This window comes from Lutra lutra, chromosome 2 (genome assembly GCF_902655055.1).
Source record: "Lutra lutra chromosome 2, mLutLut1.2, whole genome shotgun sequence".
NCBI lineage: Eukaryota > Metazoa > Chordata > Mammalia > Carnivora > Mustelidae > Lutra > Lutra lutra.
This window is the reverse complement of record NC_062279.1, coordinates 210,466,753-210,486,689: the sequence shown is the minus strand read 5'-3', so window position 1 is coordinate 210,486,689 and position 19,937 is coordinate 210,466,753. Positions and strand designations below refer to the sequence as shown.

The 19,937-nt window shown below is 38.6% G+C and overlaps 1 protein-coding gene across 10 annotated transcripts in view; it reads left to right on the top strand.

The window, feature by feature from the left end:
* HELQ (helicase, POLQ like) overlaps positions 1-19,937 on the top strand; it is a 52,549-nt gene that overhangs the window by 16,566 nt on the left and 16,046 nt on the right. For 7 of the 10 annotated variants that reach the window (XR_007125390.1, XM_047719736.1, XM_047719737.1 and 4 more), the window contains 6 exons: positions 515-754; positions 3,344-3,485; positions 3,859-3,963; positions 11,909-12,131; positions 13,857-14,014; positions 14,960-15,058. Coding sequence is in view for 9 of the 10 variants with exons in the window: in XM_047719736.1 (XP_047575692.1) it covers positions 515-754; positions 3,344-3,485; positions 3,859-3,963; positions 11,909-12,131; positions 13,857-14,014; positions 14,960-15,058 (967 nt within the window). In the remaining variant the exon portion in view is untranslated. Of the gene's footprint in view, positions 1-514; positions 755-3,343; positions 3,486-3,858; positions 3,964-11,866; positions 12,132-13,856; positions 14,015-14,959; positions 15,059-19,937 lie in introns of those variants that run through there. The other 3 variants (XM_047719735.1, XM_047719739.1, XM_047719741.1) reach the window with 3 other exon arrangements.

The following is a 19,937-nucleotide window of genomic DNA, read 5'->3' as shown; positions in this document are numbered from 1 at the left end:
ACTAGTGTTTAGACAGTCTGTGTTTTACATTAATACATGTGATTTGATTGTAAGTAGGTTTCCATCTTGAGAAAAGAACATTTATGACTTGAAATTTTTAAAAAATTCTATAAAAATCGTCAATAAAAATGTATATTCTAGTGGAAAAACTAATGGTAACATCTACAGGAGGTCTCCAACCCTAGCATCCATGGATTCATAGGCAGTATAAGAATGAACGTCAGGAAGTCCATGAATTTATAAGCAAAGTGTTATGTTTATATTGTGTTTTTTTTCCTTCCTTAGCTTCAATCAGATTTTCATAGAGTTCTGTGATCCACAAAAAGGTTGAGAGAATGCCCAATAGTTAATGAAATCAGAATCAAATTCTAAGAACATTTTGTATACTGAGATTCATGAAAGTAACGTATTTTTTAATAAAGAATGTTTACATGTATCTACTAAAATTAAAACAGTAGGCAGTTTGTCACTGTAAGGTCGAGGGTTTATATTTCTAACAGCTCTTTTTCCCTAGGGAGTATCTGAAACACAGGGAGAAAGAAAAACATGAGGTGATTAAGAACTTGAAGAGTATCAGCGGTGGCAACTTGTGCCCCGTCTTAAAGCGCACCATCCCCTTTGGTGTTGCTTACCACCACAGCGGTTTAACGAGCGACGAAAGGCGGCTCTTGGAGGAGGCATATTCCACGGGAGCTCTGTGCCTTTTCACCTGCACATCCACCCTGGCAGCGGGTGTGAATCTACCAGCTCGAAGGTAAGGTAGCCATTGGCCAGGCTCAAAACTTTTTAATTCTTAGCTAGCTAGGAGTGTGTTTTGTTTTTTTTTTCTTTTTAAGATTTTAATTATTTATTTGACAGAGAGAGAGATCACAAGTAGGCAGAGAGGCAGGCAGAGGCAGAGGGTGGGGGGAAGCAGGCTCCCCGCTGAGCAGAGAGCCCGATACAGGACTCGATCCCAAGACCCTGAGATCATGACCTGAGCCAGAGGCAGAGGCTTTAACCTACTGAGCCCCGCAGGCGCCCTTTGCCAGGAGTTTTTGTTGTTTTATTCCTTCTCAGGAGTGGATGAGAATTTATCAGACGTTTTTTCATCATTTGCTGAATTGATAGTTTGGTTTGTTTCCTTCAGTTTATTTATGTTTTAAGATTTATTCATTTATTTGAGAGTCGGGGGAGGGGGAGGGAGAGACTCAAGCAGACTCTTCACTCAACACTGACCCCAATGCGGAACTACGTCTCATGACCCTGAGATCAGGACCTGAGCCAAAACCGAGAGTCCGCTGCCTAACCAACTGCGCTGCCCACGTGCCCCTCATTTGTTTCCTTTAATATTTTAATGAAAAGTAACCAGTAGATTTCCTGGTATTAGAATTACTTCTTTGGGGTTCTCCCTATCTGGTTCGACGTTAGGGTTTATTTTTCAAGTTGCAAACAGCAAACTCTACCATTTTTTATGATCTGAGTTTATTTAACATAGGTATTTCCTTGAAAGCTTAGAGAACTCATCCATAAAGACTTCTGGTCTAGTATCTTTTCCAGAGTAGAACTTTGACCATCTTTTCAGTTATTACCCAAGTTATGGGCTTGTATAACTGATGTCTGCTCTTTATAATTTTTATTTAAAAATTTGACTTTAAAATTTGTGACATTTTTTCAAAAGTTTGGGTGATTTTTAAAAATCATCCACATTAAAAAACATATGTATTTTCTGTTGGATACACAGTTTATACAGCTCCATGAGATCACAGTTATTTGTGTGATTAGCTCCCTTGATCTTACTATCTGTGATTCTTCGATCTGTCCATCTCAGGGATTGTGTTAGTCTCCCACTGTTACTATGGAGTTGCCTTTCTCCTTTTTGCATTTCTGGAAGTTTTTGCTTTGTATTTCAAAACTGTTTAGGTATACACAGGTTCATTTCAACAATCTTATTGCTGAATCATACTTTTTATCAATATAATTGGTCCTTGTTTTTCTCACTGAGTGTTTTCACTTTGAACACTAGGATTACGTTTTCCTTGCAAAGTATATCTTTCTTCACTCTTTTATTTTCATCTGTCAGTTTAAATTTTCCATTTTCACACAATTGGAGAATGAAAACGGAAGTTAAGTATCTTTTTTTCTCTTATCCCAGTTGTTACTCTTAATTGTAACAGCTGTAATCAAACCTGCTTTTCTGTCATTTTAGAATTAATCAGTGACTGCTTCCCTCCGGAACATAACCGTAGCCTTACTCCTGGTGTGTTCTCCCGTAGTGCCTCATGTATGCTGCAGCTCTCTGGAGTTTTAGGGCCAGATTGTTAATGGCGTTTCATCTTATAGTCCGTAATTACTTAAACCTTCCTGTAAATTACACGTTTTGTTGCTCACTGCTGCCTCTTATATCCCATGTCTTCCTTCTATGATTTACTTTTTATTTTGCCATCCTTGAATAATTCTTTTTATTTTTTTAAGATTTTATTTATTTATTTTTTGATAGAGTGTGAGTGGGGGGCAGGGCAGAAGGAGAGGAACAAGCAGACTCCATGTCGAGCGGCGCCCAGTGCGGGGCTCCGTCCCGTGACCCTGAGATCGTGACCTGAACCGAAGTCAGACACTTAACTGACCGATCCACCCGGCACCCCCCAATTAAAGTTTTTTAGGATCTTTCTGTTCCCTGTTTCTGTCAGATGTTCTGTGTATTCTGCCTCTCCTTTATGCCCTTAGTTCCCTCCAGGTGTTTGTAACCTTGGCTGTCTACTGAGGTTCGTAAAGGAGTAGGCTGATTAGCAGATAGGTGACACAGGTCTCTCACTTCTGAACAGGAAAGCTGGCTATAGGCTTCCAGCTACATTAGCAGAATTGAAATTACCATATTTGTGGGTCAAAAACAGTCGAAACTGCAATGTTACATAGTTGACAGTAACATAAATTAATAAATATGCATATGTTGGTGATGCATGATCCTATTTTTCATTTATGGGGTGTAGAATCAGTCTTCGGAGGCTGTTGCTCTAGTAATAGTCAAGCTCTGTAGGCCAGCCAGCACGTTCAAAGCATGTCCTGGTAGTTACTAGTTTTGTGTGTTGAGGTGAACCACTTAGTTTGTCTGTGCTTCACTTAGCCCCTTCGTAAAAATTAAAGTGAAGTAATAAAGAACGTTGTTACCAAGAATTTTGTTAGAATTACTGATACTGTACCTGAAGACTCTAGGACGTCACCGGTTCTGGTTAAATGGCAGTGACTTACTTTGAGTTAACATGTCATTCAATTTAATATCACCATATAATGAAACTAAGAATTAAAAAAATAGGCAGTATTATAGAAGGAGTATCACTTTTAATTAATATTATCAATTCCATAGAGTTATTTTAAGAGCTCCCTATGTTGCAAAGGAATTTTTAAAGAGGAGTCAGTATAAGCAGATGATTGGCAGAGCCGGCCGTGCTGGAATAGATTCTGTTGGGGAGAGTATCCTTATACTGCAAGAAAAAGACAAGCAACAGGTAATCGTCTGGCTGTTGGTTTGTTGTTTTATCTTTTTTTTTTTTTTTTGTCTTCGGTCTAGCCCTTTTATGATATCATCTTTTAAAAATTAGTTATTAATATTTCTTTCAATAATGTTTCTTTCTCCTCTATGATTAGGAATGACAAAGAATAGTTTGAATACTTTTGTAGTTCAGGCAAGCAGTGAAAAGTATTTTCCTTATTTATCGTTCTTCCATTTTCATGAGAACACCTGCTAAATTCTTATTTGTTTCTCTTTATGGCCTTAACAACCCCTGTTTCCACAAGATCTATGCAAAATATAAAATTTTATATGGAACACTTATTTTTCTTATAACAACACAAAACATAATATTGCTTTAACTTTTGTAGGTATCAGAGTTAATAAGCAGACCATTGGAAAATTGTTATAGCCATCTTGTTCAAGAATTCACCAAGGGAATCCAAACTTTGTTTCTCTCTTTGATTGGTTTGAAGGTATTTTTCATTATTTTTAAATCTTATTACCATTATCTGAGATAATAGCAATTTAAAAGTTATGAGAACTGTAAGTATGAAAAAAATGCTAACTTCTAATCTAATGTGGAAAAGAAAAATCTGACATAAATCTGAATCTAGATTTATATGTCCATTTTAATGCTTTGAGTTTTATGAAATATGAAAAATGAGCAAATCATAACTGCACATTATTACAAGTGAGAGACTTTTTTTTTTTTTAAAGATTTTATTTATTTATTTGTTAGAGAGAGAGCATGAGCACAGGCAGACAGAGAGGCAGGCAGAGGCAGAGGGAGAAGCAGGCTCCCCGCTGAGCAAGGAGCCCGATGTGGGACTCGATCCCAGGACGCTGGGATCATGACCTGAGCCGAAGGCAGCCGCTTAACCAACTGAGCCACCCAGGCGTCCCGAGAGACTTTTTTATATACGCTGGGGGATGTGAGAAGCTATAAGGACATAGGTCCTGATGTGGGATTATCCATCATCTCTATCCTGCTTAAGAATAAGATTCACCGGTAGTCCTGTGATCATTCTAGGGTATTGTAAACATTTGGGAGATTAGTGTAGCCTTTATCAGGCAGAAAATTTAAAAAGAAAAAGGCACAGCAGGAAAACACTCTTTTTCTTAGAAATTAGCTCTCTCTTTTAGGGTTACTCTTGAGTTAAACTTCTTTTTTATGGTTATACTTTTTTTTTTTTAAGATTTGTTTATTTATTTGAGAGAGAGAGAGAATGAGCTGCGGGAGGGGCAAAGGGAGACAAAATTTCAAGCAGACTCCCCCTGAGCCTGGAGCCCAGTGCGGAGCTCGGCAGGGCTCCATCCCGTGGTCTTGAGATCGTGACCTGCGCGGAAATCAAGAGACAGATGCCTGGAGCACTTGGGTGGCTCAGTCGTTTAAGCATCTGCCTTGGGCTCGGGACATGATCTCAGGGTTCTGGGCTTGAGCCCTGCCTCGGGTTCCCTGCTCAGCGAGGAGTCTGCTTCTCCCTCTGCCTCTCCATCCTGGCTTGTGCTCTCTCTCTCTCTCGCTCACTCACTCTCTAATAAATCTTTTTTTTTTTTAAATAAAGATTTTATTTATTTATTTGACAGAGATCACAAGTAGAGAGGCAGGCAGAGAGAGAGGAAAGCAGGCTCCCTGATGAGCAGAGAGCCCGATGTGGGGCTCCATCCCAGGACCCTGAGATCATGACCTGAGCCATAAGCAGAGGCTTAACCCACTGAGCCGCCCAGGCACCCCTCTCTCAAATAAATCTTTTTTTTTTTTTTTTTGTCCCCTCCCCCCTCCCTCAAATAAATCTTTAAAAAAAAAAATCACTAACCAGCTGAGCCATCCAGGCACCTCTGTGGTTATTCTTAAGTAAATTTTAATTTTGTGAGAGGTCATTTGGCCGTAAAGTGGCAAAGCCAGGGTTTGAATTTGTTGTTCCACGACAAAACCAATGCTCTTGGGGCACCTGGGTGGCTCAGTGGGTTAAGCCCCTGGTCCTGGGATCAAGCCCTGCATCAGGCTCGCTGCTCAGCAGGGAACCTGTTTCCCCCTCCCCCTCTGCCTGCCTCTCTGCCTGCTTGTGATCTCTGTCAAATAAATAAATAAAAATCTTTAAAAAACAACAACAACAACAACAACAAAAAACAGTGCTCTTAACCTGTCATGCAGTCTGCCTTCATTAACCCAAACGGTTTAGGTGAAAATAAAAGGAGAGATTAATAAACAAAAATACCATAAGTTTTGATTACCTTGTAGATGCATAGTGGCAACATTCCCTGGCAGTTCAGAATAGTGAAAGGTTATAAGGAAGAAAAGGAATCAGTGCTGGGTAGTGAAAGAGATAGAAGTTGTAGATCTGCAGAGGGAAGGAATAAGCCGCTCAGAGTACTTCACGTAGAATTGATGTTGAGAAAGCTTAAGGCAATGTGAGGTGACAGTCAACAGAATAGATTGTGTAGCTCTAGACGAGGGCTGCAGATCCTGAAGAGTTGAAAACTGGGTGGGAAAAGGTAGGCCAGAAGTGTGCTGTAAATTGGGTGAAATGGGAGAGCATGTTTAAATTGCAAACTATAGAGTTGTGACACTATCACTTGTCAGTGGAGAATTAGTGACATGTGGTGGTTGAGAGCAAGTGCTCTGATATCACACATGGCTGTGTCCCAGTCCCAACTCTGTCTCTTACTACTCTGCTTAAGTTATTAGCTCTCTCTTAGACCTCCCTCAGTTGCCTTATCTGTAAAATGGGGATAATAGGGTAGAGCGATATTGAGAGACTAGTTTAGGAGCAATTGTAGTAATCCACATATAATGTAATGAGACCTGCAGTAGGAGGGTTGCCAAGGAATTAGTAAGGGAGGGAGAACTATGAAGATCACCAAGCCTTAATACATTTATATATTTGATAAGGTAATAGACTCAGAGTCGGTGAGTAGTGTAGCATCATTCAGTGAGTTACGATTTAGATTGGACTATAATTTAGGTTCCTACCTTGCTGGCCTGTACTCTGTCCAGTACGCCATTGTATGTGTAGAATATTCCTCAAATGCCCGTGAAATATCTCACCATTGTATACCATATTCTGAGACCATAGACAAATATCAATACATTTAAAAGGCTTGAAATCGAATATAGCACGGTATCTAATGGAAGCAATTATAGTATACCAGCAGTAATAGAAGGGTACCAGGAAATTACTCAAATATTTGGAAATTAAATAAGTATACCTTGACCGAAATCACAAGGGATATTAGAAAATATTTCGAATGGAAAGAAAATGAAAAAAGATGTATCAGAATTACTGGCATGAACCCAAAGAAGTGCTTAAAAGGACATTTATGGCTTTAAATCCTTGTTAGAATACAAGAAAGATCCAGATTCACTGGTCTAAGTTTTACTTTAGGAACCTGGGTGGGGGGCGGGGCACTCAAAGTAGAATAAAGGAGATAATAAAAATAAAAACAAATGAAATAAAAAGTAAATAGGAGAAAAAATAATGAAACTACAAGCTAGTTCTTTGAAAAGATCAGTAAGATTATTGACTGATTTCATCAGAGGGAAAAGAGAGAACACTTCAGTTACCAATATTAGGGTCATTCCTAATAGGGTCATCACTGAAGATCCTAGAGATAGTAAAGCTATAGTAAGGAATAATCCTTGAAATATTATAGCCTTGAATGCTAAAAAAATGAATTCAACTACAAATATTCTTGGAAGATACAATTTCCAAAATTGAAGAAGTAAAAAGTCTAGTCCTAGATCTATTAAAGAAATTGAATTTATAATTTAAAACTTGCCACAAAGAAAACTCCAGACCTGACTTCATTGGTGAATTCTATCAAACATTTAAGGAAGAAATAATATCAATCATACACATATTCTTCCAGAAAGTAGAGGAAGAAGGAATACTGCTCATCTCATGAAACCAGCATTATTCTGATACCAAAATCAGACAAAGATGTTACAAGAAGAAAAAACTACAGGCCCGTATCTCGTAAAAATAGATAAAATCCTATCCAAGTATTGGTAATCCAGCAACATAATCAGAGTTTATTCCAGTAATGCAAAATTAATTTAACATTCAAAATTCAATGTTACTATTCATTTGACAGAATTCAACACCCATTCATGATAAAAACTCAGCAAACTAGGAGGAGAAGAGGTAAAGGAAGTTTATTTAAAAAAAAAAAAAAAACTGGGGCGCCTGGGTGGCTCAGTGGGTTAAGGCCTCTGCCTTTGGCTCAGGTCATGATCCCAGGATCCTGGGATCAAGCCCCGCGTTGGGCTCTCTGCTCAGCAGGGAACCTGCTTCCTCCTCTCTCTCTCTGCCTGACTCTCTGCCTGCTTGTGATCTCTGTCTGTCAAATAAATAAATAAAATCTTTAAACACAACAACAACAACAACCACTATAGGTACCATCACACTTAATGGTGAAAGATTACATGTTTTTCCGTCTAAGATCAGAAAGAGAAAGGAGGTCTGCTCTCACCCTACTTTTCAGCATATATCGGAATCCTGGCCCATACAAGACAGGAATGAGGGCATATAGATTAGAAAGGAAGAAGTAAAACTGTCTTATTTGCTGATACTAGGTTCAAGAAAAATATCCAAAGGAATGTAGGGGAAAAAACTAGAGTGTAATCAGCACTGTAATAGGATACAGGGTCAGTGTATGAAACTCAGTTATGTTTGTATACTCAACTACAAATAATTGGAAAAACAACTCCATTCACAATAGCATCAAAAAACATACAATACTTAGGGACAACTTTAAATAATATGTGTCAGATCTGTACACTGAAAACTGTAAAACTTGAGAGAAATTGAAGGAGACCTAAGTAGATGGAGAGAGAGGTACCATGTTCAAGAATTAGAACATTCAGTTTTGATCAAATGTTACTTCCCAACTTGGTCTATAAATTTAATGCAATACCAGCCAAAATCTCAGTAGGTTTGTTTGTAGAAATTGAAGTCTGATAGAATTTATTTGGAGATGCAAAGGAGTAGATTAGCCAAAATTCATTTTGTGAAAAAATGACAAATTTAGAGTGTTCACACGATTTCAAGAACTAACTATAAAGCTTGAGTAATCAAGACAGTGCGATGCTGGCACAAGGATCATATAAACCAATAACTGATCAGTAAGTCCAGGATTAGGTCCACGTATGTGATCAGTTAAAAAAATGATCGTCTCTACACTCAACGTGGGGCTCGAACTGAGGACACCAAAATAAAGAGTTGCGTGCTCCACCAGCTGAGCCGGCCAGGCATCCCTGTGTATCGTCAGGTTTTAGCAAAGGGTGTCGGGATATTTAAAGGGACAAAGGATAGTTTTTCTCAGTAAATGAGGCTGGAGAGCAACTAGATATCTATATAGAACAATAACAAAAACTAACCTGTACTCTTACCTCACTAATTTTGTTAAAAATCATTAATTCAAAGTGGACCATAGACCTAAACTGACCTAACCTTAAAGGGAAGAACATATAGGGAAGAATTTTTTGTTCCCTTGGGTGATTTCTTATGTGGGAAGCAAAAAACAAAGACTATGAAGGGAAAAATCTATCAAATAGACTTCATCATAATTTTAAAAATTATCTTCAAAAGACAGTGCTGAAATGAGAAGGCACAGGACATATAATACATACATCTGACAAATACGTATATGAGATAGGACTCAGAAAAATGTAGTGGAATTGGGAGGGAGTTGGGACTCACTTAAGACAGGAGCACTCAAGTAACAGACTGGGAGGACGGACTTGGCCACAGGGTATGGTTTCATGGGCCTGGCAGTCCAAGATCTATGGGGCACAACAGTTGCATTTAAATTCTGTTTTAACAGTTGAAGTACAGCAGCAAGAAGTCTAGGCAGGAGATTAGCAGGTGGGCAGCTGTTGTTCCAAGCCTACCCACAGGAGGCAGAACTCAAGAAACTGGACTCATCCATGAAGAGGTCAGGCCACTAGGGTTCCTCTTACACCTTGGGGTAAGGGCTCACAACGGGGCTGTAGTCATGGAAGAAGGCTGGAACTCTAAACACAGTGGAAAGTAGGAAGACCGCTAGAGTTGGAATTAAAGCAGCAGTCAAGTCGTCTGGACAGAAACACGCAGCTAGAAGAGAGGGGAGAAGCAAGAAGGGCAAGGTCTGTGACTTGGGCAGTGAGGTTGGGGGCAGGAGGAGACGGATGAGCACCCTGGAGAGACTAAGTCCTTGCTTTGGTGGAGGAGAAGGAAACTAGGAATTAATGAGAGCACTTAACAAGTTGGGCCACCGGATTTGGGGAGCCTCCAGTAATTTTTTTATCACAACCATGTTTCAGACACTGTTAGACACTATGTGTTTTATCTCTGATCCTTGCATACCTTCGGATTAAGTAATATAATTCCCCTTTTACAAAAAAAGAGGCAAAGAGAGGTTCTGTAGGCTGCTTGTAGCTTTATCCCCGCACCTGGACACGGGTCCGTGCTCCTAGTGTCTCCTGTGTTGGTCAGTGTGGTTGTCCCCTCACTGGTCTGACTGCCTTGCGTCCGTTCTGCCATGCCTTCCCACGTCCCCTCCAAATGATCATTCACACAGATTGGTCTTGTCAAAACGTAAACTCAGAATGTGCCGCCCATCTCTACTTAAAATTTGTCCCATTGGTTTCCCATTGTTTTTAGGATTTAGGAAGCCCAAGTTCCTTGTCATGGTCTACATGGTAGATTTGGCCTCTGCCTGTCTGCCTTGTCCTCTCACCAGCCTCCTTGCACTCTGCACCCCAGGCACACTGGCCTTCTCGGTCCTTCCACACCAGTGCTCACTAAGCCTAGGACTCGCCCATCTTCCCCATTCCATCTCCCGTCTCACCCTCACGCATTCGACCTGGAGGCTTCACTTAACCATCCCTCCTCAGGGAAGCCCCCCTGTGCCTCTATGTCCAGTCAGTTTACTGTATGCTTGATTGAACCACATTGCTTTAGTAGAACCTATCTAATTTTGTAATTATATGCTGGTTAGCGCAGTGATCCCTGTTGGAATGTAAGCCCTGTGCCAACAGAGTCCACGTTTATTTTTACTTGTCCCTGACTCCCAGTGCCTAACACAGTTCCTGGCGTGTGGTTGGTGCTCTGTCAGTACTTGAACGAATGAATGGATTGACTTGGAGTCAGGCATGGGTGAACCTGAAGGTTGGGGCGACAGTAGAGAATCTAGCTTTGAGGAGCTGTGGAGGCCAGAGACAGAGGCTAGACCAGTGGGTGTAAATCACTATGCTATAAGATTATCATAGAGGGATAGAAAGATAACATGATGGTAGCTAGAAGGATCAAGTGTCCCCAGTGTTAACGGAAATCAACCAGGTAGAAAACAATTCAGCGACTAAGTTCATTGATAATCTACACACTGAGAATCAGTCTAGAGTATCTTAAAACTGTAATTTTGTCCTAATTGAATATTATATTTAGAATGAATTTTGAGGTGCTTGGGTGGTTCAGTCAGTTAAGGGTCCAACTCTGGATCTCAGCTCACGTCATGATACCAAGGTTGTGAGATTGAGCCCAGCATCGGACTCCCCACTGGGTGTAGATCCTGCTTAATATTCTCTCTCTCAAAGAATAATAATAGTAATAATAATAATAATAAAATATCAGAACATTTCCAAGAAAGTGAATTTTACTAAAAGGAGGAAAAGCAATAGAAAATTTCTATGCCTCATCATGTTTTTTGTTAACCCTTATTTGGGTTTGGTATCAAATGACTACGTTTTCCAGTTGAAAGTATCATCAGAATTGTAAGAGAGAGAAATATGCTTATTGACTATATTTTAGTACAACATGCTGATTTCATTAAAATTAGCTAATACAAAATTCTAATTCAGCATCATCTCTACATCTGAATACCAAATGGAAGGTTAAGTATTACGATTGCCATTATAGGTTTTAAATAGTGACTAAGGGGGAAAGGGAAGGCAGCAGAAGAACAGGAATGAGAGAGACAGAAAGAGAAGAAGATTGCTATTCATTTTTAGGTGATATGCAGGAAATATTGCCTGCTCCTGTTTCATTGGAGACTTTCGGTTGCGTTTTGCATGGGTGTATATGTGTGTGTGTTTTAATATCATTTCTGTTGCTAAAGAATGCTTTTACAGGTGGGTGGAAAGGGGTGAGGGGAGGACTTCTGAAGGAGGCTGAGTGGGAATTAGTGATAATTGGAGAATAAACAGCACAGCTTTGGAGAGACTGTGAAAAGTCACTCAAAAATCTGAGGAGTTTTTGAGTGAAAAATATGTACATGTTTTCATTAGAAGTATGACTATGATAACTTCATTAAATTGTTTCTCATTAATTTTAAAACATCACTATACAATTATCCTTACATACGTGACTATGTCAATTTCATAGTAATTTATTTCAGTGTCTTTGAAGTGTGCCCCAGTGACGTCCTGAATCGTTTCAGATTGCAACAAGTCTTGATGACATATGTCACTTTATGGGTGGCACATTGTTTGGTGTTCAGCAGAAGATTTTGTTGAAGGAAAAAAGTCTGCGGGAAATAACTGTCGAATGGCTTAGATACCTGACAGGAAAAGGACTTCTACAGAAAGACGCTGTTGATAAGTCCAAAGAAGAGATCGAATACAGCTTTCATATTACAAAACTGGGACGAGCTTCTTTTAAGGGTAAGAGTTTACCTAAGTTTCTAAGGAAATGTGCTGGGGAAGAAATAGAAATTAAATCATTCTCTTTCTTTAAATTGGAACTGTAATTTCATATTAATAACATTAATCTTATAAGCTATTAGACTACTTCAGCTTTTAAAAGTTGAAAAATCAGGGCGCCTGGCTGGCTCAGTAGAGCATGCGACTTCACCTCGGGGTCGTGAGTTCAAGACCCACGTTGTGTGTAGAGCTTTCTTTAAAAATAGTTTTTTTGTGTAAATAAATAAGTTGAAAATACGTTGGGGTTTTTTGGTTTTTTGTTTTCATTTTTTTTTTCAGAGAGGGAGCAGGGAGGGGCAGAAAGGAGGGAGAGAGGGAATCCTAAGGAGACCACATCCACCAGGAGTCTGACTCATGGTTTGATCTTACAACCCTGAGATCATGACCTGAGCCGAAATCGAGAGTTGAACGTTTAACCAACCGAGCCACCCAGGTGCCCCGAAAAATGTTTTGGATTACAAGTAATTTAAGATATTCTAGAAGTATTTGGGGAAATAGATGGTAATCCCCCTTCACACACCCCCTCCCCTAGCAATCACGCAAATCTTAATATCCTACCAAGAATAACAATTTGGCTTATGTCTTTTCAGACAGTTTCTGTACATTTCCTTTCAATGCATAATACATACTTGTATACAAGTTTGAGATTTTTTTAGCTTTTGTTTTTAAATAAATAATCATTTGTATTGTTCCAGAATTTGCTTTTTTTGCTTAATATCTTAAAAATTGTTCCACAGCAATGAATGGTTTTTTCTTAATGGCTACATCATAATTTACTTAATGAAAAATAATACAGGTCTATTGTTTAAAAAAAAATCCTTAGAACTCAGAATTATGTAAAGGAAAATCCCATTCTCCTATCCCATTTCCACTCTCCCAGGGGCAACCACTGTAGCAATTTGATGTATATCCTTGCATATGTTATTATGTATATAGATAAATATGTGATGTATTTACATTTGTGTATATGTATATGTGTATAGATTTTATTATATATCATGTATATACATTTATATATGTTTTATACTTTATTTTTTCAGATGAAATCATAGTTGTGGGTATTTTTTGGCTTGCTTTTCTTACTTGAAATATTAGGAGCGTCTTAACATGTCAGTCCCTTTAAATCTACCTCATTTTTCTTTGACTACTGTAATCATCTGTAGCCTGGATACCATAATTTAGTTAACCATTCCCCTACTGATGAACATTTGCACAGGCTTTTTGTTTTCTCAATTATAAACAAAGCTGCAATGGGCATCACTATTTATGTATTTTTGAGTATATGTGGAAATGTTTCTCTGGGTTAGATTTCCAGAAACAAAGTATTTGGGTCAAAAGGTGTGTACTTATGAAATATTGATATATACTATCAAAATGACCTCCAAAATAGTTATGCAAAATTACATAAGAAGAGATTTGGCGGGGGGCGTGGGTGAGATGGGTAAAGGGATTAGCAGTACAGTCATCATGATAAACACTCAGTGATGTACAGCATTGTGGGATCACTATACTGTCCACCTGAAACTAATATAACACTGTATGTTAACTATAACGGAGTTAAAAAAACTTGAGAGCTTTTGAAGACTTTTTGCTATATGTAGGTAACTTCTAAATAAGACGCTTTAAAAATCATGTTGTTTCCCTTTTGGTAATTATGAAAGAGGAAATATTTGATCTTTCTTTTAGGAACTATAGATTTGGCTTATTGTGACATTCTCTACAGAGATTTGAAGAAAGGTCTCGAAGGTCTTGTGCTTGAAAGCCTTCTTCACCTAATTTACCTAACAACTCCCTATGATATGGCTTCTCAGTGTGTCCCTGACTGGATGATATACTTCAGGCAGGTAAGATTATAAGGTTCTTTAATATAGGCTATTTTATTTATTAATGACGATGGAATTTTTGTCAAGTGATTATTCACTTTTTGTCTCTACTAAAGTGTATTTGAAATTGGGTCTTTCATGTTTCAGTTTTTTTAAATAGTATTATGACAATAGCATCTTCAGTTTATTTAACTTAAATACAACTTTTCTGTTAAATATAAACATGTTCATTATCAGGAAAAAAAAAGAGGATCATCCCTGTTCCCATTCCGCAAAGATAGTTACTGTTACAATTTGGTGACCACTCCACTTTATGTTGCCTACAGTGTGAAGAAAACCATGAAAGCCGGGTTTTTTTGGAGACTTTAATTACATGAATGCTCTATGAGAGCCAAGCCTGATGACAAAGCCCAGTGATGTTAACACTGAGAAGGAATGTCAGTTTTCTCACAATAGGAAGGTGCAGCTGGTCCTGCACATCATCTCAGTATTAAGCATAACCACATAATCTGTGGAAACCCTAGTGGAAACCACAGTGCTTGTGACCATGCCTTTAAGTATTCTGCTAAAATGTGTTATATTTTAATAATGCATGTTTAAGCTTACAATTTGTATAAATAAATTGGTGGTGTTTTTCTCATATCCTTTAAAAGCATGAAAATGTGGTATCAGCAAATACTGGATTTGGTTCAAAAGGTAGATTTTTTAAAGTTACAATTTGAGGGGTGGCTGGGTGGTCCAGTTAGTTAAGCGTCCCACTTTTGATTTCAGCCCAGGAGGTGATCTCAGGGTTGTGAGATCGAGCCCTGTGTCAGGCTTTACGCTCAGCGGGGACTCTGCTTGAGACTTTTCTCTCCCTCCCTCTCTGCTCTCCCACATACACTTTCTTGCTCTCTCTCAAATAAATAAACATTTTTTATAAGTTAAAATTTGATTTTTTTCTGCATTTACTCTTTTTAAACGTAGTTTAGCCAGCTCAGTCCAGCAGAACAAAATGTAGCTGCTCTTCTTGGAGTCTCTGAAAACTTTATTGGGAAGAAAGCGTCAGGTCAAGCTATAAAAAAGGTACCATAGTCTTTTTTTCTCCTCCTAAGTAAGTTGACTTAGCAAAATTAATGCTATTGTATTATCTCTTTTGTTGATTCGATCTTTTCATTTCATATTTTTTTCTTTAAGTTAATACAATTTCCATTTTGCTATTTAAAACGTGAGTACCAGAAATTTGGGCATTTTTTAAAAACAGTATTTTCGGATGGTGTGATGTGTTTTTTTTTTTTTTTTAATTAATTTTTTATTTTTTCAGCATAACAGTATTCATTATTTTTGCACCACACCCAGTGCTCCATGCAATCCGTGCCCTCTACAATACCCACCACCCGGTGCCCCCAACCTCCCACCCCCCACCCCTTCAAAATTCTCAGATCGTTTTTCAGAGTCCATAGTCTCTCATGGTTCACCTCCCCTTCCAATTTCCCTCAACTCCCTTCTCCTCTCCATCTCCCCTTGTCCTCCATGCTATTTGTTATGCTCCAAAAATAAGTGAAACGATATGATAATTGACTCTCTCTGCTTGACTTATTTCACTCAGCATAATCTCTTCCAGTCCCGTCCATGTTGCTACAAAACTTGGGTATTCATCCTTTCTTTTTTCTTTTTCTTTTTTTTTTTTTACAGCTTTATAAACATATATTTATAAACATATACAGGTCTGCGAATCGCCAGGTTTACACACTTCAAAGCACTCACCATAGCACATACCCTCCCCAATATCCATAACCTCACCCCCCTCTCCCAACCCCCTCCCCCCATCAACCCTCAGTTTGTTTTGTGAGATTAAGAGTCACTTATGGTTTGTCTCCCTCCCAATCCCATCTTGTTTCATTTACTCTTCTCCTACCCCCTCAACCCCTCATGTTGCATCTCCTCTCCCTCATATCAGGGAGATCATATGATAGTTGTCTTTCTCCGATTGACTTATTTCGCTAAGCATGATACCCTCTAGTTCCATCCACGTCGTCGCAAATGGCAAGATTTCATTTCTTTTGATGGCTGCATAGTATTCCATTGTGTATATATACCACATCTTCTTTATCCATTCGTCTGTAGATGGACATCTAGGTTCTTTGCATAGTTTGGCTATTGTAGACATTGCTGCTATAAACATTCGGGTGCACGTGCCCCGTCGGATCACTACGTTTGTATCTTTAGGGTAAATACCCAGCAGTGCAATTGCTGGGTCATAGGGTAGTTCTATTTTCAACATTTTGAGGAACCTCCATGCTGTTTTCCAGAGTGGTTGCACCAGCTTGCATTCCCACCAACAGTGTAGGAGGGTTCCCCTTTCTCCGCATCCTCGCCAGCATCTGTCATTTCCTGACTTGTTAATTTTAGCCATTCTGACTGGTGTGAGGTGATATCTCATGGTGGTTTTGATTTGTATTTCCCTGATGCCGAGTGATGTGGAGCACTTTTTCACGTGTCTGTTGGCCATCTGGATGTCTTCTTTGCAGAAATGTCTGTTCATGTCCTCTGCCCATTTCTTGATTGGATTATTTGTTCTTTGGGTGTTGAGTTTGCTAAGCTCTTTATAGATTTTGGACACTAGCCCTTTATCTGATATGTCATTTGCAAATATCTTCTCCCATTCTGTCAGTTGTCTTTTGGTTTTGTTAACTGTTTCCTTTGCTGTGCAAAAGCTTTTGATCTTGATAAAATCCCAATAGTTCATTTTTGCCCTTGCTTCCCTTGCCTTTGGTGATGTTCCTAGGAAGATGTTGCTGCAGCTGAGGTCGAAGAGGTTGCTGCCTGTGTTCTCCTCGAGGATTTTGATGGATTCCTTTCTCACATTGAGATCCTTCATCCATTTTGAGTCTATTTTCGTGTGTGGTGTAAGGAAATGATCCAATTTCATTTTTCTGCATGTGGCTGTCCAATTTTCCCAACACCATTTATTGAAGAGGCTATCTTTTTTCCATTGGACATTCTTTCCTGCTTTGTCGAAGATGACTTGACCATAGAGTTGAGGGTCCATTTCTGGGCTCTCTATTCTGTTCCATTGATCTATGTGTCTGTTTTTGTGCCAGTACCATGCTGTCTTGATGATGACAGCTTGGTAATAGAGCTTGAAGTCCGGAATTGTGATGCCACCAACTTTGGCTTTCTTTTTCAATATTCCTTTGGCTATTCGAGGTCTTTTCTGGTTCCATATAAATTTTAGGATTATTTGTTCCATTTCTTTGAAAAAAATGGATGGTACTTTGATAGGAATTGCATTAAATGTGTAGATTGCTTTAGGTAGCATAGACATTTTCACCATATTTATTCTTCCAATCCAGGAGCATGGAACATTTTTCCATTTCTTTGTGTCTTCCTCAATTTCTTTCATGAGTACTTTATAGTTTTCTGAGTATAGATTCTTAGTCTCTTTGGTTAGGTTTATTCCTAGGTATCTTATAGTTTTGGGTGCAATTGTAAATGGGATGGACTCCTTAATTTCTCTTTCTTCTGTCTTGTTGTTGGTGTAGAGAAATGCAACTGATTTCTGTGCATTGATTTTATATCCTGACACTTTACTGAATTCCTGTACAAGTTCTAGCAGTTTTGGAGTGGAGTCTTTTGGGTTTTCCACATATAGTATCATATCATCTGCAAAGAGTGATAGTTTGACTTCTTTGTTGCCGATTTGGATGCCTTTAATTTCCTTTTGTTGTCTGATGGCTGAGGCTAGGACTTCTAGTACTATGTTGAATAGCAGTGGTGATAACGGACATCCCTGCCGTGTTCCTGACCTTAGCGGAAAAGCTTTCAGTTTTTCTCCATTGACAATGATATTTGCGGTGGGTTTTTCATAGATGGCTTTGATAATATTGAGGTATGTGCCGTCTATCCCTACACTTTGAAGAGTTTTGATCAGGAAGGGATGCTGTACTTTGTCAAATGCTTTTTCAGCATCTATGGAGAGTATCATATGGTTCTTGTTCTTTCTTTTATTAATGTGTTGTATCACATTGATTGATTTGCAGATGTTGAACCAACCTTGCAGCCCTGGAATAAATCCCACTTGGTCGTGGTGAATAATCCTTTTAATGTACTGTTGAATCCTATTGGCTAGTATTTTGGTGAGAATTTTTGCATCTGTGTTCATCAAGGATATTGGTCTGTAGTTCTCTTTTTTGTTGGGATCCTTGTCTGGTTTTGGGATCAAGGTGATGCTGGCCTCATAATATGAGTTTGGAAGTTTTCCTTCTATTGCTATTTTTTGGAACAGTTTCAGGAGAATAGGAATTAGTTCTTCTTTAAATGTTTGGTAGAATTCCCCCGGGAAGCCGTCTGGCCCTGGGCTTTTGTTTGTTTGGAGATTTTTGATGACTGTTTCAATCTCCTTACTGGTTATGGGTCTGTTCAGGCTTTCTATTTCTTCCCGGTTCAGTTATGGTAGTTTATATGTCTCTAGGAATGCATCCATTTCTTCCAGATTGTCAAATTTGTTGGCGTAGAGTTGCTCATAGTATGTTCTTATAATTGTCTGTATTTCTTTGGTGTTCGTTGTGATCTCTCCTCTTTCATTCATGATTGTATTTATTTGGGTCCTTTCTCTTTTCTTTTGGATAAGTCTGGCCAGGGGTTTATCAATCTTATTAATTCTTTCAAAGAACCAGCTCCTAGTTTCGTTGATTTGTTCTATTGTTTTTTTGGTTTCTATTTCATTGATTTCTGCTCTAATCTTTATGATTTCTCTTCTCCTGCTGGGTTTAGGGTTTCTTTCTTGTTCTTTCTCCAACTCCTTTAGGTGTAGGGTTAGGTTGTGTACCTGAGACCTTTCTTGTTTCTTGAGAAAGGCTTGTACCGCTATGTATTTTCCTCTCAGGACTGCCTTTGTTGTGTCCCACAGATTCTGAACCGTTGTGTTTTCATTATCATTTGTTTCCATAAATTTTTTCAATTCTTCTTTAATTTCCTGGTTGACCCATTCATTCTTTAGAAGGATGCTGTTTAGTCTCCATGTATTTGGGTTCTTTCCAAATTTCCTTTTGTTATTGAGTTCTAGCTTTAGAGCATTGTGGTCTGAAAATATGCAGGGAATGATCCCAATCTTTTGATACCGGTTGAGACTTGATTTAGGACCAAGAATGTGATCTATTCTGGAGAATGTTCCATGTGCACTTGAGAAGAATGTGTATTCTGTTGCTTTGGGATGAAATGTTCTGAATATATCTGTGATGTCCATCTGGTCCAGTGTGTCATTTAAGGCCTTGATTTCCTTGTTGATCTTTTGCTTGGATGATCTGTCCATTTCAGTGAGGGGAGTATTAAAATCCCCTACTATTATTGTATTCTTGTCGATGTGTTTCTTTGATTTTGTTATTAATTGGTTTATATAGTTGGCTGCTCCCATGTTAGGGGCATAGATATTTAAAATTGTTAGATCTTCTTGTTGGACAGTTCCTTTGAGTATGATATAGTGTCCTTCCTCATCTCTTATTATAGTCTTTGGCTTAAAATCTAATTGATCTGCTATAAGGATTGCCACTCCTGCTTTCTTCTGATGTCCATTAGCATGGTAAATTCTTTTCCACCCCCTCACTTTAAACCTGGAGGTGTCTTCCGGTTTAAGATGAGTTTCTTGTAGGCAACATATAGATGGGTTTTGTTTGTTTATCCATTCTGATACCCTGTGTCTTTTGATTGGGGCATTTAGCCCATTAACATTCAGGGTAAGTATTGAGAGATATGAATTTAGTGCCATTGTATTGCCTGTAAGGTGACTGTTATTGTATATTGTCTCTGTTTCTTTCTGATCTACTACTTTTAGGGTCTCTCTTTGCTTAGAGGATCCCTTTCAATATTTCCTGTAGAGCTGGTTTGGTATTTGCAAATTCTTTCAGTTTTTGTTTGTCCTGGAAGCTTTTAATCTCTCCTTCTATTTTCAATGATAGCCTAGCTG